This window comes from Lachnellula hyalina, assembly GCF_007821495.1.
Source record: "Lachnellula hyalina strain CBS 185.66 chromosome Unknown contig00050, whole genome shotgun sequence".
In the NCBI taxonomy this organism is placed as follows: domain Eukaryota; kingdom Fungi; phylum Ascomycota; class Leotiomycetes; order Helotiales; family Lachnaceae; genus Lachnellula; species Lachnellula hyalina.
Window position 1 is genome coordinate 169,199 of NW_022157164.1, and position 22,669 is coordinate 191,867.

At 47.6% G+C, this 22,669-nt stretch overlaps 11 protein-coding genes across 11 annotated transcripts; 6 read left to right on the plus strand and 5 right to left on the minus strand.

Moving 5' to 3' along the window:
- Positions 1-98: 98 nt before the first annotated feature.
- Positions 99-1,286, minus strand: LHYA1_G002993 (putative assembly chaperone of rpl4; the record flags this gene model as incomplete). The annotated part of the gene is made up of 1 exon (XM_031147967.1): positions 99-1,286. The coding sequence occupies one exon, from the start codon at positions 1,284-1,286 to the stop codon at positions 99-101; it is 1,188 nt and encodes a 395-aa protein (XP_031006175.1).
- A 542-nt stretch (positions 1,287-1,828) lies between these two features.
- Positions 1,829-2,692, minus strand: LHYA1_G002994 (uncharacterized protein; the record flags this gene model as incomplete). The annotated part of the gene is made up of 4 exons (XM_031147968.1): positions 1,829-2,176; positions 2,233-2,367; positions 2,417-2,445; positions 2,512-2,692. The coding sequence occupies 4 exons, from the start codon at positions 2,690-2,692 to the stop codon at positions 1,829-1,831; spliced, it is 693 nt and encodes a 230-aa protein (XP_031006168.1).
- A 1,653-nt stretch (positions 2,693-4,345) lies between these two features.
- LHYA1_G002995 (uncharacterized protein) lies at positions 4,346-5,700 on the plus strand (the record flags this gene model as incomplete). Its single annotated transcript, XM_031147969.1, has 2 exons — positions 4,346-4,393; positions 4,444-5,700. 2 exons carry the CDS (start codon positions 4,346-4,348, stop codon positions 5,698-5,700), a joined length of 1,305 nt encoding a protein of 434 aa, XP_031006169.1.
- Positions 5,701-6,420: 720 nt separating this feature from the next.
- rhp51 (DNA repair protein rhp51) lies at positions 6,421-7,579 on the plus strand (the record flags this gene model as incomplete). The annotated part of the gene is made up of 3 exons (XM_031147970.1): positions 6,421-6,513; positions 6,567-6,714; positions 6,768-7,579. 3 exons carry the CDS (start codon positions 6,421-6,423, stop codon positions 7,577-7,579), a joined length of 1,053 nt encoding a protein of 350 aa, XP_031006170.1.
- A 616-nt stretch (positions 7,580-8,195) lies between these two features.
- NUP120 (Nucleoporin) lies at positions 8,196-11,808 on the plus strand (the record flags this gene model as incomplete). Its single annotated transcript, XM_031147971.1, has 3 exons — positions 8,196-8,844; positions 8,898-10,922; positions 10,973-11,808. 3 exons carry the CDS (start codon positions 8,196-8,198, stop codon positions 11,806-11,808), a joined length of 3,510 nt encoding a protein of 1,169 aa, XP_031006171.1.
- Positions 11,809-12,097: 289 nt separating this feature from the next.
- vps26 (Vacuolar protein sorting-associated protein) lies at positions 12,098-13,246 on the minus strand (the record flags this gene model as incomplete). The annotated part of the gene is made up of 4 exons (XM_031147972.1): positions 12,098-12,231; positions 12,293-12,434; positions 12,484-12,956; positions 13,030-13,246. 4 exons carry the CDS (start codon positions 13,244-13,246, stop codon positions 12,098-12,100), a joined length of 966 nt encoding a protein of 321 aa, XP_031006166.1.
- A 306-nt stretch (positions 13,247-13,552) lies between these two features.
- lsm8 (U6 snRNA-associated Sm-like protein LSm8) lies at positions 13,553-13,984 on the plus strand (the record flags this gene model as incomplete). The annotated part of the gene is made up of 3 exons (XM_031147973.1): positions 13,553-13,577; positions 13,658-13,734; positions 13,790-13,984. The coding sequence occupies 3 exons, from the start codon at positions 13,553-13,555 to the stop codon at positions 13,982-13,984; spliced, it is 297 nt and encodes a 98-aa protein (XP_031006167.1).
- A 475-nt stretch (positions 13,985-14,459) lies between these two features.
- LHYA1_G003000 (Uncharacterized protein) lies at positions 14,460-16,208 on the minus strand (the record flags this gene model as incomplete). Its single annotated transcript, XM_031147974.1, has 5 exons — positions 14,460-15,488; positions 15,640-15,674; positions 15,725-15,894; positions 15,942-16,044; positions 16,091-16,208. Coding segments are annotated over 5 exons (1,455 nt in total), but the record flags the coding sequence as incomplete, so codon positions are not given.
- Positions 16,209-16,845: 637 nt separating this feature from the next.
- Positions 16,846-18,246, plus strand: LHYA1_G003001 (uncharacterized protein; the record flags this gene model as incomplete). Its single annotated transcript, XM_031147975.1, has 2 exons — positions 16,846-17,403; positions 17,476-18,246. The coding sequence occupies 2 exons, from the start codon at positions 16,846-16,848 to the stop codon at positions 18,244-18,246; spliced, it is 1,329 nt and encodes a 442-aa protein (XP_031006138.1).
- Positions 18,247-20,245: 1,999 nt separating this feature from the next.
- LHYA1_G003002 (uncharacterized protein) lies at positions 20,246-21,601 on the plus strand (the record flags this gene model as incomplete). Its single annotated transcript, XM_031147976.1, has 1 exon — positions 20,246-21,601. One exon carries the CDS (start codon positions 20,246-20,248, stop codon positions 21,599-21,601), a length of 1,356 nt encoding a protein of 451 aa, XP_031006141.1.
- A 427-nt stretch (positions 21,602-22,028) lies between these two features.
- LHYA1_G003003 (uncharacterized protein) lies at positions 22,029-22,669 on the minus strand (the record flags this gene model as incomplete). The annotated part of the gene is made up of 1 exon (XM_031147977.1): positions 22,029-22,669. A coding segment is annotated over one exon (641 nt), but the record flags the coding sequence as incomplete, so codon positions are not given.

The following is a 22,669-nucleotide window of genomic DNA, read 5'->3' on the forward strand; positions in this document are numbered from 1 at the left end:
CGACTGTAGGGAGCAATTGGAGAACCCTCAATACTTAAGCCAGTCAGTATGCAAATCTAAAGTACTGGCTACGTTGGCATCTGAAATGCTGTATGTATCTATACTTCAGCCATTTCCTCATCACTCGCATCGCCCTCATCCTCGTCCTCCCATTCCTCTTCTTCCTCATTGACAGTTTCTCCACCCAGCTCAGCGTTTAAGCTAGCCAAAAGCTCTTTGGCATGCTCCCCCAATCGTTCATCCTCGTAATCCTGCTGATCAAAGAGTCGAAGACTGTGAGTAAGCCATTGTCTACTCGATATCCAAGATACCTTCCAATTTTCTCCGTCGCCATCACCATTTTCAACCTTCGCTTCGCCGTTCTTCTGCTTTTCTCCCATAATGTAAAGACCCCATCCACCCAGATACCATACTTCAACACTGCTGTCATCCTCACCCACTAAACGCTCCAAAACCTCAATAGCTTCGACGTCCATATCGGCCTCCATCAGTAGTCTGGCCAAGCTAACCCGTGTTGGAAAGTCAGGAACAACAGTATTTTCAGGAGGTAAGTCTTTCCATAAATCCAGACTCCTCTTCAACGCCGCCCTCGCATCCTCAATTCTCGACTGCGAAATCCTAACATTGGCCAGCGTTTGCCATGGTTCCGCAAAACCCGGCGCAACCATCGTAGCCTCCGTAACAAGCGCCTCACACTTCTGCTCCGCATCCTCCTCCCACGACAAATCCGTCATATAAACCTCGACAACGCCGCATAGCGCTACGGAAAGTTTCCTCCTCTTCTCCTCCAACATTGCTTCAGCCACCGCATCCAACTTCTTCCGCTCAAGAAGCGCTTGAATGTATATCCTCAAGCTCAGCGCTCCCTTCTCAAACCAATCTACACTATCCTGCCCCCCTTCCTCACTTAGTTGCGCCAACCATAAGAACTTTTCCGCTCCACCTCCAACATCTTCTCCAAGTGCACCATCCTCATCAATAGCTGCTGCTTGTAAGAAGTATTGGCGCGCAGACTCAATATCTCCTAATTCGACATGTATTTCGCCCAGTAAATTCAGCGCTGGTAGAGCCTCTTCTGAGTCAATGTCAAGTAGACCCAGAGCTCGTTTCGCTGGTGTGACGGCGCCCGCAATATCGCCTTGTTGCAGCGCAGAGGTTGCTTGTGAGAGGAGGATGGAGGGGGATGTTGGTAGTGATGACATTTTGGAGGGGCTTGCTGCGACGCGATTGAGAGCTGATTTGTCGCGCTTCTTGATTTTCTTGTTACTGGGTTTTGTTTTCGCCATTATGAGGGTTTGGGGGATTTGGTTTCGAGACACAAAAGTTGGTGATTTCAAGTTGAGGTTTGGCAATAATAAATTTCTTGCGATAAGATTAGCCGATGACGCTAAGCCTCGATGTAACTGTACCCCTCTTCGTAGTGGGGGTTATAAGAAGGGGCAAGAGGGGAGGGGGCCCTTATTGCATGGATACTGCATTAATAGGGGTTCATATTTTTGGCGAACTGATTGATGTTCTATCTATTAATCAATACTTAGATGGTCGAGTTCTCTGAATGCAAAATCTCGAGAGGTTCAGATGAGGAAGTTGAATAAGTGGGTCTTGATCTTGATGTTTGTTTATGGATGAAAAGTTCTTAGAGGTGGATGATAAAGGGAAAAGCCAGCGAACGTATTTAAATTATCATTAGTTTGGAACTCATTTACATCGGGTTCATAAACCTCATAAAGCACCCGGTCTTAGCGATAGTACAGTATCCAAATACCAGTTCAACCGTCTAACGCCCCCAAATCGTAAAGTGAGAAATGCAATCGTGAATCAAGTTCCCTCAACGAACCTCCTGGATTTCTTTGGCAGAACCGGCCGTACCAGGCCTTTGCATGCTCCCTAATTCTTCTCCTACCCCACTTTGACCCCTCTTTCGGCCTGTGATATGAAACCTCGATCCAGACTGTGAGTCCGAGTCACCGAACTTCGAAAAGAATCCCTTCTTCTTTATCTGCTGCTTTGCTTCATCATTCAGCCCAACATCTTCAAATCCCTCCTCAGCTGTAGGAGGCTGTCGCTCGAATCGCCGCTCGTTCATGGCCGATCGAGGGAGTCTGGACATTCTTGCTGAATCAAGACTTTGGCGTCCAATGTCGCCAGGGAGTACTGGAGACCTGGCAGATATATCCTAGGAGTAATAATTAGATATAAATAAATAGTCATTCTGGGATGCGCAGAACATACAAAAGACCTTCTATACGAATCAAACGATTCCCGAGATATCGGGAAGTGCTCATATTCCGACTCGCTGTTATTCACCGAGGTACTCGACGGGTTTGAACGTCGAGGCCATAACCCTTTCTTCTCAGGCGGCGAAGGCTTCGAAAAGTTAGCATGTACCTCCTAGTTGACTGTTCTGTAGACTCACTGGAAGATAAACTCCACTGTCGTTGACAACTATTAAAAAAATTTAGCCAAATTCCAGAAATGAGCCGTCCGGTTCCTCTCGGAATGGTGGCATACCGCTCATTTTGTACTCAGGAGGTTGATCTTGACTCAGCCTGCTACTAATGCTCATCGATGAGGCCTTTGATCCCATGGTATCGACCTTTTCGAACCTGGGTCGTGTGGCATGCTCCTCTTCATGTGGTTGCAGACTTGTCTGCACATCCTGGCGCTTTGCGAATGGGTTGCGAATTGGCATCGTGAAGGTGGGGTGATGAGATAGACTTCGTCTTGAAAAGCGTAAAGTGCTGAGAGGGGTCGGAGAGTGAATATAATGAAGACTGCTCTGATACCGTAGTAAGCTGCTTAATCCGCCCTTGCTGCAGGCTAGGAGAGACGTTCGATTACACTGCCACTCCACTGCCGTCTTGCGACCCGTCGATCTTGACCCTCGGTCTCGGTGCCTGTGGATAAATTGACCGGGTCGGATATTCTCCGAGATCACTTGACCTCCATCAAAGAAATTGAGAATGAATTAATTGGACGGATACAGTACAGTACAGTATCCCATGCTACTGTGTGTGGCTACTGTAATAAGACCAGTTCGTTGTCAAAGCATGGGCCACTCCTTCAAAAAGCATGCGTGACGTTTTTGAAATCATCCGAGAGGCTTTCTTTGTTCCGAAGGCAGATTCGGAGTTTCACAGCCTCAAGCTCGACGCGTCGATGCATACCTATATAGCCAATCTTTACGAAATTGTCAACCCAAACGAGCCAGGGACAAGAAAGAGATGTGACCTTCGATGTTGTGCGGAGTACTTGTAGCTGAAAATGTATTCTTTTGGTGCTACAGAGCGCTGTTGTCTAGCTATTGCTTTGAAGAGTGCTGTAAGTTTGCCGTTCTGGGAATGCCTCGACCCAGGTACCTATGCTGCAATAACCATCTAAATACAGGCCCGACATCTGATCATTGCAATCGATTCTGCTCGTCAACGTCACGGGCTCCACCGTGCCAGTTTCCAATGTACTGTATAATGAGTAAACAGGTTGATTTGTTCTTACTAAAGGCTCATGGCAAGTGAAAGAACTTCAACTTCTGCGTCTAGGGCAACAATTGAGACAACGATCTGATGTTGACCCTTTTATTGAGGCTAACATACAAACAAATACAAATAAGGTGGGTTGTCTTTGTGATATTCAGGTATACCGAAAGACCTCTCTTTTCTAAACCCGCAAGTCTTGAGTCTTGGCCACCAGCTTCAAGTTCTAAAGTATTCCAAGAACGGTGTTTAGAGCCACACATTTCTCTTCGTTTGTTGTTGCTATCGTTATCATTGATTGGCCTGCAATTATTGAATATTTGATTGAACCAGTCATCTTCTGTCATAGTATAGATTCATTCTGGTGTTTGAGCTTCGATATTGAGTGAATGCTTTATTAGTAGCACAGCCTGCAGCTATCCGAACAAGCAAGACCAACCCAATAACTTTAAATTTGATCATGTTGTCTCTTCGAGTTACACGTTAAAGGTCCCTATCATTGAACTTATTCTATCCTGTTGTCAATCCATTTTGCAAGTCAAAAGAGTACTTTCTACCCGAACACAACCTTTCCCCACATATACCGCCCCGAAAGTTCATAAGAAAGGGCAACTGCCAAGCTTATCAAATGCGGTGTGCGCCTTCCGAAATAGAGGCTGCTCTGCCAGTTCTGGCCATTGCGCAATTTCAGTAAACCCCAAAATTTCACAGCTCCACCTCCTTGTTGATAGCTGTAAGGTTTTACAACCTCCCCAGTACCATCGAGCCAGATAGCAACAGTCACGGATCTCCGTACTGTCTTCTGCGCCTTCATCTCCCTCGAGCGGTCTTTCAGCAGCAGAATTTGCATACATAAGCAACCTAGAGTTAGCATGTCATCATTCTATCTCTCGTGGCAGTTGTGGGAGAAGATGACCTTTGTGAGCAGATGCTCCAGTCTGCGGCAGTACACCCCGCTAATACTTTGCAGGTCTTAGGTCTTGCAATACTCACAGTCTTTTGTATCGGATGGGGCAAGGTGTTGTGGAGAAACAGGCTTGTGCAGAGGCAAGAGATTGTGGATGAGGAAAGGAGGATACGGATTCAAGAATTGAGAACAAGCGGGCAACTCATTGAACTTCAGGGAGGCCACGATGTTCCTTTCGGAATCAAAGCAATCGAAAGTGGGATCGAGGTTGAGGGTATCTGGATTCCATCCAGGAAAAACAGCCCCGTCCGAAGCGAGCTCAAACTAGGCCACGTACATGGAGAGTCGGATACACTTGCTGCTTTGGATATGAAAATCAGCGGACAGACATCTGCGGAAGCTTTTCCGACCCCAACAAGACCGACTCCCAGAGGCCGATCATCACTGGGGACAACGAGCACTGCAACGGTACCCCTCGAACGATCTCCTGTCTCCGGAGACATCACTGCTTCCGAGCGATCCGAATTCGACAGGAACAAAGCCCTTTACAAGCCTCGGAAATCTTCACATCTTCGTTATGGTAGTTATGGAGAGACTCGGTTTGACGTAGCGACACTTAGCCAACTCGAAGGACATTGTTCTGTAGAGAACATACCACATTCCCATAGATCACGAGCTTCTCGCCAGCTTGAACCCGAGGCGTATTCCTCGGCGGCAGACAATGAGCATTCCTCAGGAGTATCATCTGACTCAGAAGCTACGCTTTCCTGCCACATATTATCGCAGGAAGATAGAAAGCGTCAGTCCGTGCCCGAAGAACAATCGACCCGGACTATTGATACATCCGTCCCAGCAGACGTACCTTCACATAAATCGATACAATCCTCAGTTCCGATTCAGTGTTCGAAAGCAGATTACTTTTCGATTCCTCAATTTTCCCCAGATTACGAATCAATGGAGCCGCTTGCGACCCCACAGCAGGTTGCAACGGAATTTTCGCCATTCATGCCTTCTACCATTCCTGGCACTTGGCCTTCAGCTCAATTAGAAGGTGATTCGCAGCTCCTTCGCCGGTCTCAGAATATACCCCTTTTGCCATTTGTTCCTAGAGAGCTCCATATGAATAAAACACTACGGAAAGTGAACTCTGGGTTCCAAGTCCTACCTGCTGGAACATTCGGAACCCATGACCCAACTATAGACGAGCGGAGTATTTTGTATGATGGCGGAGAAGACACAAGGCGACAATCCAAACTTCAGAAGAAGCCGCCAGCCTCGATAATATCGGGAAGACTATCAAGAACTTCAGAACGACCTTAGAGCGTCTTGACGAGACAATGTTTCTGCATGAAAGCATTGGAGACTCCGAGGACTTCACAATAGCACTACATGGTAGACCGCAAAGGCACTTCCTCTTCCAGAATCTTTTCTGGACTGTTTGGGATTAGCCGCTTGCAATGGTGGCAATAGAGCTTGATTTGGGTTTTGATATTGGAAACAGAGAACACTTGCATTCTATACCGAAATAGGCCATGTTAGGTTTGGAAGGGGCTAGGAGAAAAAAGACATGCTTATTTGGAAATGCAATCGATGTAGCCTGAAGACATGCATATGTTAAGCTGCTACATATTGGCAGTCTGCGTATACCTAGAAGATTTAGATTACAGAAATTCCCCAATAGTACCCTCCTGAGTACTGCAACGCATCTCGTAGATCCATTGTCTAAATGATCTAGCTAGACCAAATGACTTTAATATTGAGTGTCAATCACAATGAATTCAGTATCAATTTGAATTCAGCAAACCTGAAAGCCTGAACTCAATGACACACTAATTATAGAGCCTTTTGAAAATCCCAGAGAATTAGTTCCTTATTTGTATTAGGAAAAGTATACTTATCACGTGAAAACGCGCATCTAGGTTCCGCGTCGCGCGTAAACAACTTGCATCTAAACAAATCCGCCAGTCCAGTCCGCAATAACGAACCTTTTTGTCACGATACGCTTCCAACGCTTGCGGTGAAAGAACGCGTATTGCCAAGATGACTACAGAAGAAATTGAGGCCTCACAGTCCGGAGTCGAAGATGTGGGTGTCGGTGGACCTGGCGCACCGACGCCACTCATAGCTCTCGAGGTACGTGTTTTAGATCGCGAACCCCAGTTGAATATTTAATAACAATTGTATAGGGCGTTGCAGGTCTTACGAAAAGAGATATACAGCTCATAATTGATGGCGGCTTCAACACGGTTGAGTCTGTTGCATATACCCCGCGTCGGGTTTTGGAGCAGATCAAGGGTATCTCGGAGCAGAAGGCGACAAAGATATTGACGGAGGGTATGTTTTAAACCTATCTACATACCTCCAACTTTAACTTATGGATTGTACAGCATCCAAGCTTGTACCTATGGGCTTCACCACCGCAACGGAAATGCACCAGCGACGAAGCGAATTGATATCCATCACGACCGGCTCCAAGCAGCTTGATACATTGTTGGCGGGTGGAATCGAGACTGGTTCAGTGACCGAAATCTTTGGGGAATTCCGAACAGGAAAGAGTCAAATATGCCATACCCTTGCTGTCACCTGTCAACTACCTTTTGACATGGGAGGAGGTGAAGGGAAGTGCCTCTATATTGATACAGAAGGCACGTTCCGACCGGTTCGTCTGCTTGCAGTGGCAAACCGATACGGCCTTTCAGGCGAAGAAGTTCTTGACAACGTTGCCTATGCTCGTGCGTACAATTCCGACCATCAGCTTCAGCTACTCAACCAAGCTGCGACCATGATGTGTGAGACTCGATTCTCTCTACTCATCGTCGACAGTGCTACTTCCCTCTACCGCACGGACTTTGTTGGCCGAGGAGAGCTGTCTTCCAGACAGACTCATCTAGCAAAGTTCTTGCGGACCCTTCAACGTCTGGCCGATGAGTTTGGTATTGCTGTTGTTATTACAAACCAAGTTGTCGCTCAAGTCGATGGTGGTCCAAGTGCTATGTTTAACCCCGATCCCAAGAAACCTATTGGAGGAAACATTATTGCACATGCAAGCACCACCAGGTTGAGTCTCAAGAAGGGTCGAGCAGAAACCAGAATTTGCAAGATCTATGACAGTCCTTGTTTGCCGGAGAGTGATTGTCTGTTTGCTATCAATGAGAATGGTATTGGGGACCCAAGCCCTAAGGATCTTGAAAAGGATTAGATGGTTGTATAAAGTATGTATGTTTTGGTGAGGACGCTTCGTGGTAGAAGAAGGGTTGCATGGATGACACGAGTGATATGAGGCTTTCTTTTTATTAATTTGCATTGTTTGTGGCATGGCGTGGGCGGAAACTGGTGCTTTAGTGGTCATGGGATTGCGCTATTGTATAGCTTTCGGATAGAGCATTTCGGAACTTAGAGACTCAAGAACAGGAACTTCCTATCATACCTACCCAGTAGTACAGTATCTTGGAATCTGAGACAGCCGTCGCTTGTTGAAAAAGTGCTCCTCCAAGGGGCATATTAGGGGCCAAATGCGACTGTTGAATGACTTATTCCATCTATGATATCTTAACACATGCTTCAATTGATATTCTAGCTAACTGCTACTCTTTTATTTAATCCCACACGTCATGGAACAAATAAACTAAAGACGAATTTGGAAGAATTACATCTACAAACGCCTTTGCGGTGAGACAAGGACAAGGCAGAATCTGCCAAGCGAGACAGCTCCAGCTCCAAAAAGTTCAATCTCGCGACTCCATCAAACGCGTCAATCGAGAATGCGACAAAAACTTTAAACACGCCCACCAACTTCCTGGATTAATGGAGACAAAATGGAGACTCCGCCTACAGTCTATACCTACAGGGAGACAAGATTAGATTTGGATTCGTCAATACAAGATTCTACTGTTGCGATTCGATTGCCTGCACCTGGCGCCCCATGGTCTTCGAGAACAGCCCAACGACGACCGCATTTAGTCGCAATACCTGTCGCGGAGGATGAGGATCAATTCAGACAGAGGCATCTCGCTACAGCGGCATCAATCTACCATCGCGTTCACCACAAGTCGCCAAGGAGCTTTCTCTGGAGGATCTTGGAAGATGGAAAGGTCCTCTCTATTCGGGCTGTAGATGTCTCGAGACAACCAAATGTCGCGGATGCGAATCTCACCCTGCGACTGAGCTTCCCGAGTCGTATTATACCCACATGTGTTGCGCTTTCGGATTCAGATGCTCACGATGTTCTGAGCGTCTTCGTCATGACCGAATCGAAGTACCTATATACGCTCAATTTTCGCCCCGATCACTTTCGAAAACCATCAAGCACGGAAGATAACGTGGGGGACTGGTGCAAATTATATTCGCAATCCTCGTTGACCTTCAAGGTTTGCCATAGACTGGTTGCATTGGCGGCAGATGTGCTCTTGCTGTCATTCACCAATGGCGAGCTAATCAGGCTGACCAGAAAGTCTGGAGGCGATGGTGAGTTTGAATATAAGGAATCTGCTTGCTAGGTCCCTACTGACATAACATAGGCTCGGAATGGGAGAATAGACACTTCAACGAGGGCGGCTGGGGCAACAATCTTCGAAGTTTCATGCCAGCCTCGCTCCAATCAAGTAACTCCATCCACCCGTCAACAGCTACCGCAATGACAAGTGTCACTTTAAATGGCATGTTGTATTGTTTCACGGTTACCTTGGACCACCGGCTTAGAATTTGGAACTTCATTAAATCCAAAATTGTCTACATGGAAGACCTTCTCGGCGAGGAGTTACAGGAGCCCGAAAATGCGAAAAGAATCGACCCGGAAAACTCCCAGTTAATAAGAGTCTACAGCGAAAATGAAGACACAGCATTGTGCGTGACATACTCACCACTTGGCGACGGTCAATTCAAGTTTTGGAGAGTGTCTTCAGAAGGAGACGGAAATCTCAGACTCATAGATCTTTTCCCAGATAATGTTCTCGAACCTCAGAGGAATACACCTGTAGCTTGGACAATGGCAGATTTTGCCTTGGTATTAGATAAAGCCGACATTAACAACTTCACCCTCTGGATTCTATGGAAAAACAACACTGCTTCCCGGGTTCAGAAGTTATTATTCGAAAGCGGCCCAGAAAGCCAGGTGCGGAACGCATGGAGAGAAGATTGGGTTGATATGGTCCCCGAGAACCTAGAAGTAGATTCTCTCAAGCCAGCAGCCCATTCGGGAGACTCTTCAGATGTGGTTGATCAGTGGCTCCAATTTATTTTATGCCCCGGGAAGTTCACCAGAGCGACCATTGAGACGAGCCTTATTCTTTGCGCACAAAGCCCAGGTCACCAGGTCAATCAAAAAAATGCGACTTTGCCGGAGAGAATTTGCTCAACTATAGCATCAGCCGCGTCTCTCAACCGTACATTAGATGGCAAGATGGATTACAAGCAGTTCCGCAATACAGCCAACACCCAATGGGGTTCATTTTATAAGGAGCTTCAGCTTTTAGACAAGAAGCGTGGAGAAGCTCTATCGATGGTGATTGATCCTCAAGGGGATATGCCATTCGTTGTTTCGGCAGATGGCATTGTAGCTGTACGAGAATGCAGTGGTTTGGAACGAGTATGGTATAATAACAAGGAAGCAGTGGTACGTGATGATGACGAATTCAGAGCACGCCCTATCTTCGCCGCTTCAACCTTTCGGGAGCAATTCTCGATACAGGTACAACAAAGCTGCAAAGGCATGTTGCTTGAAGAGATCTTTGACGAGCCTTCACTTACAGACTTGGCGCGAATGCGAATGTTCTATGACATGTGTGATTTCTCTAATGAAGTAGGGGAGATTCAATATAACGAGCTGGTGAAGAACCTCGGAGGCGACTTCAAAGAGTTCACTCTGGATGTCTGCAATGATATTCTGCAACTGATGGCGCCTGCGGCGGACATGGAAAAGCGGCCCCTAGAGCTTCCACTGGCTGAGTTTGGAAACAAGTTGGTTCTCAAGGGTGTCCAAAAGACCGTCGAGTTACACCAAAAAGTTTGTTTTGACTTTCTGGTGCTTCTTGTCTTCATTGAGGCGGAAATAAACAATGGGGAGGAAGGAACCCAGTTTGAAACCGCAGCCGTCTTCCGCCAGCTGGTCTTTACATTCAAGCGGCTCGAGCTCATCAATTGGCTTGTAAGCACTCAGATATCACTGCCTTTACCAAAGACGGGGCGGTCGAATTCCATCACAGAGAAGGCTTCGAAGAAACAGACTCCTAAAATGGAAACAATCACGATTTTAGAAGGACTCCTCCGTCATCTTTTTAGTTTGGATCTGAAAGAGCGCGAAGTAATGCCCAAAGCTGTGACAGAAGTCCTCCTGACAATCTGCGATCCCGAGAGCGAATTTGAGCTTCATCCGGCTCTCATCCAGTGCTTCTTACTCAAGCACGATCGGCCCGACCTGGCAATGGAATTTTCCAAATTCGCTGGCCAAGATGCATTCTCAAATTATATTCAAGGTCGCGTACACCTTGCCAATAATGATCCTGAGACTGCTGCTATTTTCTTCAAAAAGGCAGCCTTCGGTATATGTAAGTACTGCTCCTACTTCCACGTTTAACCAACGCTAATGGATCAATAGCATACCAAGACTCAAAGCACGCTACCGACAACCACAGTGCTGGGTATCTCGACGAGATAGAGAAGCAGGCTCTCAATGCGGGCCTCCCAAAATATTACGCCCACATTGTCTCACTCTACGACCAGCAGAATATATTCTCATTCGTCATCGATTTTGCAAGATTGTCTCTACAATTTATCCCACCCGGCAACGAGGATATCGCCTTGCGGAGCGACATGTACAACAGACTCTTCACATCCGCCATCCAAACTGCCCGTTTCCACATCGCGTATGCCACCCTCTCACTTTTCACCGACCACGCAGTCCAACATTCCTCTCTCCGCAAGCTCGTCACAAAAATGTGCGAAACCTCCTACGCCAGCCAACTTATCGACCTCCCATTCATTAGTCTCCAAGACTCCGTCGATGAAATCCTTGCCCAGAAATGCCACAGCATAGTAGACGTTAACGCGGGCATTCCCTACCACAAGATCCTCTACGCCTGGCGTATAAAACGCGGCGATTTCCGGGGCGCTGCATCAGTCTCTCTAGAACGGCTACAACGGCTCCAACAATCGGGTGATGGGGATCGAGGTGATGGTCTCGAGACGCCTGTGACAAGGCAATATATTCTTCTCATCAATGCTCTGAGCTGTGTAGATCCCAAACAAGCTTGGATACTGTCAGAAGAGCCCGTGAAGCCGGGGCAGAATAAGAATGGTGGAGCACAGGCGAAGAGGACGGTAGTCACGTTGGAGGATATTAGAATGGAGTATCAGGCAGAGTTAGATCGGATTGCGGCGATTGATAACAATCAATTTGCGTTTGATGGAGGGGATGAGATGGATGTTTTATGAAGGCAAAATAGCAGAGGCGTTGATATGGATTGATGGAGTTTTGAGTAGCTGTAAAATACCAAGGCAGAAATTGGGTCAGAAGATGGAGAATTCGATATCCACGAAAACATCTTGCCTGTGGTTATGGTCTAGTAAGAAATAGGTCAAGTGTGAAGCGGGTGATAATGAAGTGAAAGTAGAAAAGCTTAGGTTGGGTGTTTAATTCATTGCTTCCAACTTCTTCATGATAGCGCCGGGGTCTATGGTACAATGGTAAATGCTCATGTTCGTCCTTCCTCTCATTACATCCTCATGCCTGAGGAATCTGCGCTCTCTCTGGCGGAGGAGCTCCTGCGATCTGTGTTTGCTGGCCCGCATTGGCAGCAATTTCTGGTGCTTGGCGATATAGCACGATTTCAGATTGCTTGAAGTACCTTCGTGCATCTAGATGATGTTAGTAGTTGTTGTTGAAGATTAGTAAACATTGTCATGGAGGACTATTTACCTTCGTCGATGAGCACGAGACTTAGGTAATATCTAGTAGAGTACTTCTTGTTGACTTCCCGGAATGTTGGGGTCAGATCAAAACCGCCTAGGAAAAGTCTGATTGGAATTGTCTCTCCTCTTGATGGGGAGCCGTCCATGATCTAATGTTCTATTAGAAAAATCCGGGCATGTATTCTCAGGGCGACTCACCTCAAATCGCACCAACGTTTCACTCTCATTATACTGATTCGGCGCCGCACCCGTCGTCTCCCGCCTAATAATAGACAACTCCATATGCTTGATCTTCAATCTAACAAGCAGGAAATAAATGCGTCCAACAATAACATCCTTGAGATGGTATTTCGACTTCGAATACTCAAACTCAATATGCAGACAATCCTCAATTCCGACGTCCATCTTGATCGAGTTGTTCATATCAGGCGGTATCCGGTACGAGTAGACCCAGATATCCTTCTCCCTGATCACATCCGCCATCCGCCTCGACACCGTGACGCGAATAAAGTACCGGAGCCGTACATTGATGCCGCTGTAGGACTCGTATTGCTTCTCCACGTTCTTGAAATTGAAATCGAAAGTTTGCGGGTGTTGGAGGTCGCCGGGAGCTGCTAATTCTTGGCCGAGGGAGAGGAACTCGTAGTGATTGCCTCTGTCGAAGAACATCTCTGTATCCATTTGTCAATTCTGAAGCTCCTATTTGGAGCGCCCATAGCTCCAGAGCAATGCGCCGGGACGTACCAATGGTGCCAATGAACTGGACCTTGATTCCAGTATGCTCTAATCGTTTTCCATCCTTGGGCCGTATGGTGACGGCGCCTTTGACTGATTCCCCGTCTTTGTAAAGAGGTGCCTTCTCTCTGCGGTTCTTCTCCGTCTTCATGTCTACCATCTGCCTGTCGTCTCCATCTTCCAGCACAATGTCGATATCGACGGGCGTAGAGAAGAAGTAGGACATCTTGTCAAGATGTAGGCGTTATACACCCTCCGTTTGGCGTGGATGTGGTTTGCTTTGGGGAGGAGGATAGCTGGGTGAGGTCTACGAATCGAGGCGGCGTACATGGTACAAGGCTGAGTTGTGCACGGGCCATGTCGACCTTCAGAGCTTCCAAATTTCGATCAGGCTCAACCTTGCAACTGTACCGCGTCAAACTCCCAAGACAACAACTAAAGACCCCTTGACTAAGAGTGAAAGTGCTCAAGCTGTCTTGAGCTTCTTTCACCCGCGCCGTGCACCGCCGGCAGCGACACCCACGCCATCATTATGTCTCTCCAACACTATGTCAACAGTGAGTTGCCTATTTTTGTTGCCCCCTTCCTACACCAAATGTCATTGCAAAGCTTACAACCCATTCTGACAGCCGGGTAGAGAAGGTGCTGGTTATGACTAGTGACTCGAGAACACTTGTGGGAACAATGTTGTCATATGATCAGATGACCAACTTGGTGAGTATTTTAACTATCTACCATTTCTGGTTGCATCAGATCTGACCTTGAGTAGGTTCTATCAGAAACCATTGAGCGTATCATTAGACCCCCAGATGATCCAGAGCCATCGAGTGAGATTCCTCATGGACTTTATCTGATCAGGGGGGATAATGTCGTGGTTGTGGGTTTGGTTGATGAGGAGCTGGATGATAGTATTAGTTGGCTGGAGGTTCGTGGGGCTGTTATAGGAGGGGTCAAGCATTCATGATAAGATGATTTGGATGGATGAATGCCATATGGGAGTATGAAGAAATGGTTTTGAATGAAAGGATGACAGAGCAATGTTGCATCTTGGGCGTTTGGGAAGGAATGAGGACTGAAAGACCAATTGATACACTTCTGGAAAGCCTTGGGACATCTAAAGGCTTTGCAGCCTGTGGATGCTATGATGGATTTAGACTTGTCTCGGTGTCGGCAAATACAGCGGCGCTGATTTCAAACGTGCCCAGCGAAATGGATCTTTATCACGGAGCAAGTGCTGCGTTTTGATGTTTGGTGCATGGAGAGATCGAATTCTGAAATGCTAAACTCTTCTCGATGCTCTATTCAAAAACCATTGAGTGCTCTAAGGTGTTCAAAACCAAATCTAGCATCTACCTAAGCTGCAATACTACCACTCTCAATGCACGACAGAGATATATCTGCCTAAGTTACACTTCTTATCCTAATTCGAAGATGCTGATCTAGCCAAAAACCCTCTCCAAAAGATACGTTCCAAATAGCTCCTCGCCTGGGGTGCCAACGATTCTGGTAATCCTGTTACCCTTCTTAGGATCAAGCCAACTACCATTGTCACCGGGTGCATCACCCTCCGCGACATCTTCTGTATCAACATCCGAAACAATACTCAGACTTTCCATTGGATTTGTAATGTCAACAGCTCCGGGGCTCTTGACTTGCTCCACGATACCTCCCTTCTTTCGATTGCGTCGGTCAACGACATGCATTCCTCGTGTCCATTGGCCGGCCGTCTCAACTCGGATATCCTCCGGGGCCTTTGGAGCCTGCATCCACGCAGGCGACGAGCGTGTTAGTACGTACCACACACACAATGGATCATGCAACTCTAATCCCGGGTTTCGTTGCTTCCTAGTAAGGGACTCGACCTTCTCAAACGTCTTGTTGACGAACACAGAAGTCCACTGTGCCAAAGGACTCCCAGCTTCGACCAATGGGTCGAGCTTGGTCTGGAATTCTGTTCGGTAGAGTAGATGTGGGCTTGTTATGTCGAGGGGAAACAAAGTTAGGTTGAGCTTCCTCGAAAGATTCTTTGGATAAGGCCCCATTGTAGACAGTTTCGATGGCACTGGGGGGAGGGTCGTCGAAGGATTTGGAGATGTCAGTGCGAATACGCGGGCGGTAGCAACAGCGTCTGCATAGGTGTTGAATTCCGCCACAGGCGTAACGTTTCCTTCCACGTCAATGGCACCACCCATGACAACAACCTCTTTCACTCTCAAGAATGTCTCCGGATCCTCCGCAGCCGCCAGTGCCAAGTTCGTCAAGGGTCCAATCGCAATAATAGTGATTGTATCGCGTGGGTTCTCTTTGAGGAGACGAAGTATTTCTTCGTGAGCAGCGACTTGAGAAGGGCGAAATGATTCTACAGAGGTCGCAAGTTCGCGAGCTGCTTCAGTCTCTGCCGCAGATGCGTTTGCTGGTGGAGGCTGGAAGAGGGTCTTCCATGTATCAGCTGGAGATAGATGTGGATGCTATTCTTTTGGTCAGTAGAGCTTAAGCAATTTAGAACAAGTCCTCCTCGATAGCTGCACTACAGCGGACAAAACAATTCACCCGGAAATGCCATGTATATACTCTGATTTGCAAGCATCTGAAAACAAGCTGTCAAAAGAGTAGACATACCGAAGTGTGGACACCAGCTAGTCCATCAATACCATCTGTTAAAAACATTAGTCTAAAGCTCAGAAGTCTTTGGACGACTCCATACGAAAATAATCAGCCATGAGGAGCTCATCATCTAATGGATGCTCGGCACCAACGGCAACAATGGGCTTTGAGCTTTTCATAGCTTCAAACCCTTCAAGTTGACCGCGAGCTCTACGCCACTCCAACTCCTTCTCGATAACATGGAAGAGTGCAACAACATTGCGCAGACAACTATAAGATGTCAGCTGAGTATAAGCAATCTGGATGAGTCAAATCACCTTTGGACTTGGACATTGCCATATGTGACAGAAAGGAGAAGGATCTCTATCTCCTCAGGCTTTGCGGCCAGCGCCAGCAACAGGGCCAGGACATCATCCACACCTGAAATGAATTAGCCTTGGCCTTAAGCCTGGTGATTATTGCGTACCAGGATCTGTGTCAATAATAATACGGTTGAGAGGAGCCATGATTGACGACTTCAGAAGAAATGTTGGGGTGGGTAGCCAAGAATGCCAGATGCAGCTGCTTTGGGTATCCAAGTAAGACTGTTAAGTAACTTTTGCTTGTACAATAAAATACGATACCATGAGCCTGCTTGCTATTTGGCTTGCTATTCAGAGAAGTCAGGGTGTGCTTGATGGCAAATATATATAAGTATACCTAAGTACAGGTATCGCAGGCACCTACAGGGTGGGGTAGGGTATACATTCTGCCAGAGCTAGTTCTAATAAGGCAGGCACAGGTATGGAAGCGGTGAACGATAAGTTTGCCGTATCGGCACCTAGGTATTTAGTCGCCTTCCGTATTATCCAATTTATTGTAACGGTTCACGGGCCACGCCCAAGCTTGAGCCAAGAGACATCACTCACCACCTTACCCTAACAATACTGGCCACATCGAAACCGACGGGACACGTCTCTATGGGCTCATCTTGGACCTCGTAATACGCCCTTACTACCACTTACTTTACAGTCTCTACCTACCTTCTTCCTGTGCCTTTGTTCTTCCCCTTTGGCTATTCCTCATTCAACTCCTATCAGGACACCGTCGCCAATCCACGGATCCACCGTTGTCTCGACTTTCGAGCCGGTCCCCGTCTGAGCCACCAGCGTATCCCTTTTCCAAATTACCACCCAGCTGTCACACCTACACTTTCTGCACCTCCCACTTCTCACCGAAAGCATGGCAACTCTCAGCACTCTTGCAGGCTGGGCTGCGCTCATCGCATTCACTGGCGCTTATTGGTACTATCACTCGAATTCATCAAAGAATCGGCGATTGCCAGCCGTGAAAGGGGCAAACAAGCAGGTCGAATCTCGCAACCCAAAAGTCAAGAAGCCCAAACAAGAAGGGGGGCTCAGCAGTGGCGACCAAGAGGTCAAGTCAGGTGTGAAGAGCCAGAAGAAGAAGACGCAAGTCTCCAAGGTTGAGCGGGAAGTCGAGAGCATCCCCAGACCCCAGGCCACCAAGGATGATGGCCGGGATGATGAGATTGACAACAAAGAGTTCGCTCGGCAGCTTGCCAGTCTCAAGACGGGGACAATCATGGCTCCTAAATCACAGGCTACAAGCAAACAAAAATCTGTGAAGCAATCAAGGGCACAAGAGAAGCTCCCTGTTGAGACGAGCTCAGACAATGCAACGGCGCCTTCTTCAGCCAATGGAGGAGATGCTGATGACGATCAATCACCATTAAATTCACCTGAGCTGAGTGCAACATCAATGGCTTCAGCAGTCACGGTAAGCTATACTACTGTCCATCCCCTATTTAATGGTTCCTTACATTGAAGACCTGTACTGACTTATTGATAGAACGGTGATGTCTCAGATATGCTGGAAAAAGCGGCCGCAGGTCCTTCCGTTTTGAAGATCACAGAGTCCAGCGCTCCTTCACGTCCAAAGAAGGCAAAGCCAGTGACTACTTTCGAAGCAGTCGAGACGAAAAAGCAAAGGCAAAACCGCAAGAAGGCTGAGGCTAAGAAGCTTGCCCGGGAGGAGGATGAGAAAGAGCGACAAGTTACACTGGAGCAGCAACGCCGGACTGCTAGAATTGCAGAGGGTAGAGCTGCGAAGGACGGAAGCTCATTCACTGCGACCAAGGCGCCCACTGAGTCTGCATGGATCGCTTCACCTGCCAGCGGAGCTAATGGGAGCAAAGCTGCCAACACTAGTGTCGACCTCCTCGATACCTATGAACCAAGCAAGACGCCAGCTGCTCCCGCCCCAAAGAAGGAGACTACCGTCCCAGCAGAAGCTCTGTATTCAGAAGGCGAGCTTGCCGGTAGTGACTGGCAAAACAACTTCTCGGCTTTGCCATCGGAGGAAGAACAAACACGACTGGCGATGGAAGAGTCTGACAACTGGAAGACGGTCAAGGCGAAGGAAAGGCGAAAGCGCGAGAAGGCAGCCCCCACGGGGCCACAAAGTTCCGGCGATGAAAGGAACGATTATGGTGTTCCTCCTGTCACCGCCCCGTCCGGTCCTGGAAAGAAATGGGCCACTACACTGGTTCACGTGGAGCCAACTGGAGATGTTGTTGAGCGAGAAAAGGAGCTCCAAGACTCTGAGTGGGAAGTTGCCTAGTTTTGGCGTTTTTTGCATGTGCGTCCATCTGCCTTGGGACTCAAAAAAGTTGCTTTCCATAAAGCTTCGCGCATATTTGGGCAATTGTTTCTTTTATCTTTGTACATTGATATTCACATGCGTAGTCCCTACGACTTACCTCTCGCATCACTCGTCCTTGCATATTGGCACCAGGGTTGGGGTTCAAGGGCATTTTGCATGAACCCATTCATGTATTCCAAATTCATTTTTGCACTTTGGTGGCAAGGCGTATGAGGCCCATTCTCATTTCAGTGCGATCGATGGGGGATCAACAAAATTGCGAGGGTTCAGGGCTCTTTTTCATTTACACCGCACATCTGTACCATCAATCTTCCCGTTGAAGAGCCCAGCTGGTCTACATACTCCGTCCATCACAATAGCTAGCAATGACAAACCCCTTATTGTGAAACCTTGTGACTGACTTCGCTGCGATGCTATTGATGACACTTGTACTTTAGATGAGAATGTCGGGTCGGATATCATCCTACGAGACCCCGATGATTCGCGCAAGGGAGGGCTCTCCGGGTATCTACTCCGTGAGGGACCGGTGGGCCAACGGACGCCGACCCCACAAGACAGATTTCGACCCGTTTTAGCAGACTAATTACAACATAGACCCACTTTAGATCCGTATGGGGAGGCTTGTTCCTGTTCAAACGAGTCGGCTAAGCTGATTGGCGTGTTTCACTTTTCGTAGCTTACTTCTTACTGTTTATTCAGCCGCCGAGAGAGGATGATAATTCATCTGGACCTCAATTCATGTATTATATACGGTAGCTTTCTGAATTGCCTTATTGTAGTGTATTATTATATTACTCCCTATCAGAATGATACACGAAATATAATGTACAAAAATCGCAGATCGAGCGGGGCTGGGAGGCCCAAGCCTTCTAGCATGCACGCACGGATGACCTAGTAGGGAAAGGTTGACGAGTTGAGGGGTGAGATATGCATAGACTTACAAGTACGGTACGGAATATCAAGACAGTAGTAGTAGGTACGAAGGACAAGTGATACGAAGGAAACTCAGGTCTCAACGCAAAGAAGATCCACATCAGGAATCTTCTGCCTAATGTAGTAAGTTCCATCACCTCACATAAAAGACTGGCATAATGGCATTATTTAAAGTACCCCGATTAGGCTTACCTATGTGAATTCTTTACCTAATTATTGCACTCCTCAATCACCTCTCCGGCAGGAAACGCGTCTGAAAATTCTCCAAATGATATGACTTGAATCATAAGACTACCGAGTACCTCTACTACCATAATCTTCAATTACGACTTGACATTGTATTGGAGGTTGATATCAAAAATGCACTTGCTGCGGTATTACTGCACCGTTCTGTATTAGGGGGATCCCGTTTTTAGTGTAGCTACTGGGAAATGAAATGGGAAGCTGGCGACAACTCTTTCCAACTATTATACATAAGACCGCAACATCTATTCTACAGTACAATTACCTCACCCAGCAATATCAGTTTACGGCACGGTCAATTGAAAGCCTTCGCCGGTCGAGGCTCATCCATTTCTTCCTGTGCGCCCGGTTTCTTGGACCACGCCACGCTCAAAGCGAGACAAAGGCACCACCACCGAGAGATCAAGCTTCATCTTACGAGGATCCGGTCCAGCGCCTCTTCGACACGAAAAGTTGCGCCATTGGATTGAACTAGATCGTCTCCGACACAACCAGAGCAGAGATACGTGTTCAATCGCGCTTACAGCGAATGCCTGATGCAGTCCTGCGAGTGGACTCCATATTAATTTGGGAAGGATTTGAGGCTTGGATCGTCCCCAGTTGTTGGAGATCTCGATCGCCTCCCGAAACAGCCGCATCCCCTGATACAATATACAATACAGCAAGACTCAAATTCAATCTCTGAAGTCGTTCTTCATGCATTCATAATTAAGTCGGTCCTCGAGCACACGACATACCGTACCCCTCTTCCTTAGCCACTCCACCCAACTCCACGCCCAAGATGTCCCTCGATGTTGCGCTCCAGTCTGTCGCATTCTATGTCCTATCTTGTAGTACCTGCGCCAAAATCAGCCATCGTCGGAAAGCAAAGGCACAGGCTAAGAAAGAGCGGGCGGAGAAAGTTGAGCTGGAAATAGAGCAACCGGGCCTGTATCGACATCCTTCTCCTTTCTCTACGAATCCGTATTGGACCGAGGAAATCATGATGGGACCTGGTCCGCCGAAGAAGAACGACAAAGGGGGTAGCAAGAGTACAAGTCAAATGGCATTGAATAATGCAGAGAGCAGTTATGCGGGAAGTACTGCTGTGAGTACGGTGCCGTCGAGCAGTCCGACGGTATTTACGGAGGGGTCGCGGATATCTGGCGAAGGTTGGAATCGAAAACGATATCAACGGGAGGATGAGGCGCTTTGGGGATTTGATATCCAGGGATCGAGTCAGAAAATAAAGGATGCAATTGCGAAAGCAGGTTCGTCGGCAAGAGACACTGCGGGCCGTCTTCTGGAGACCCGATTGAGCAGGAGTGCCCCAATAAAAGAGGAGTCCCCAGGGCCTTATTATTTGCAGGCCAAGAATCCACCGGTGAATGATTTACATCCACCTGTGGTCAGCACACAACCTTCCAGTCGGCATGAAACAAGATGGATGCTTCAACCACCACCCTCGGCGAAAGTGATGGAGGGCAAAGTCAGGGTGAACAGAAGTCGGGCCGGCAGCAATACAAGCAGCCAAAGGAACACACTCGGCCGACAAGCGACTGGACGGCTTATGGAAGAAAGAATGCAAAATGAATCGACCCCTTCACGGACGGATTCGAGGTCTAAATCATTCATGGAGGAACGTTTACAAAACGAGTTGACCCCTTCACGGGCAGAATCGAGATCTAAATCCTCTAGATCAAGTCGGCTAAGAGCACAACGTCGAGAACGAAGCCAGTCGCCTTACTCATCTGATGATTCGATTGATGTCCCAAGGAGGAAGAGGAAGCCGCTGCCTCTTACCATTAACAGCCTAGGAAGCTCATCTCGAGACACAATCGAGCAAACTTCTGTACCTTTGAAATCCTCTCGTCCTTCGACGGGAACATCCGAGATGAGGGAACGGTCGTCGAGGCCTTTTCTGAGCACAATTGTGAGCTCTTCGGCCAATGTCCCCACCATAAACGGTATTGATCCTAAACCACTACATGAACTCTCCACGCGGGGAACAAATAGTGCCTTAAATTCCAAAGACCCATCACCATCTTGCCAGCTTTCACCAAACGAGAATTCCACGCCGGCATCGATACAAGACATAGATTTGAAAAAGCTAGAGCTTACTGTACCACAACTTGCACACATACAAAATTCAGATTAGGATACTTTCTTTCTTTCTTTGTTTCTTCGTTACCTATTTAGGGTCGGAGCATTGGGCCGGGTGTCCAAAACACAATCATTTGTATTATTTCATATGTCTTTTCAAATTCAGTCGTTTTGAATTTGGGCATGGGGTCAAGCATGCGTGGAGTTGGGTGTTGCATTTTGGGAACAAAGACTGCATTCATGCATTTCGGTGGGCTTCTGATAATGCATTTGCATCTGGATACTGGGCAGGAGGCATAAGACCTTAAATAAAAAGAAGTTATATAAATGCTCCTTGTGCAGGCCTATTCTGAATAGATATTGCTAGTAAACATTGGCTACCCACTCACAGCCTACAGGGCTCTTTTGTACATTTTACAATAAACCGCCTCAAATTCTTACCTTCATAAATATACACTCATAGCAATCTCATGATCGAATATTCATAGATGCATACCCTCCTCATCATCATCCTCTTCCAACCCTCTCATTCTCTCTTCCATAGCTCTACTCAACGCCTCATCATCTAGCCTTCCACCAGTACCATTTACATTCGCAGTCCCGTTAGCAGTAGCAGTCCCATTACCCACCACTTCAGCCCCAGTATTCCCATCCATTCTAATCTCCCCATTAACAATCCGTCCCGTCTGAAACGTCCCATCCGCCCACGCACTGCTCCTCTCTTCCCCCTCCCCCATCCCAGTTCCAGTTCCAGTTCCAGTTCCATTAACCAGCCTCTCCTCATCACTCCCACCATCCCTCGCCAACGCCTCCGCGACCTCCTCCTGACTCCTAAACTCCAACCAACTGCTCCCCCGCCCCTCTACCTCCACTCTCAGCAATCGAATCCTATCTGTCATGCGTGTGATCACTACTTCGTTTTCTCGAATGGCATCTACGCAATCCTGGTCCGGAGGCTCGCTCTCTGCGAACGGTTTTAGTTGTTCGTTCGAGTAGTCGAGGTGTGCGATGCTGTTGCGGAGTTCGGCGGCTTTGAGGTGTAGGGTTGAGAGGGGGAGGTCTTTTAGGGCGGAAGCGAAACGGGATGGGGATATTGGGGGGCTTGCTGATGACATTTTTGGAT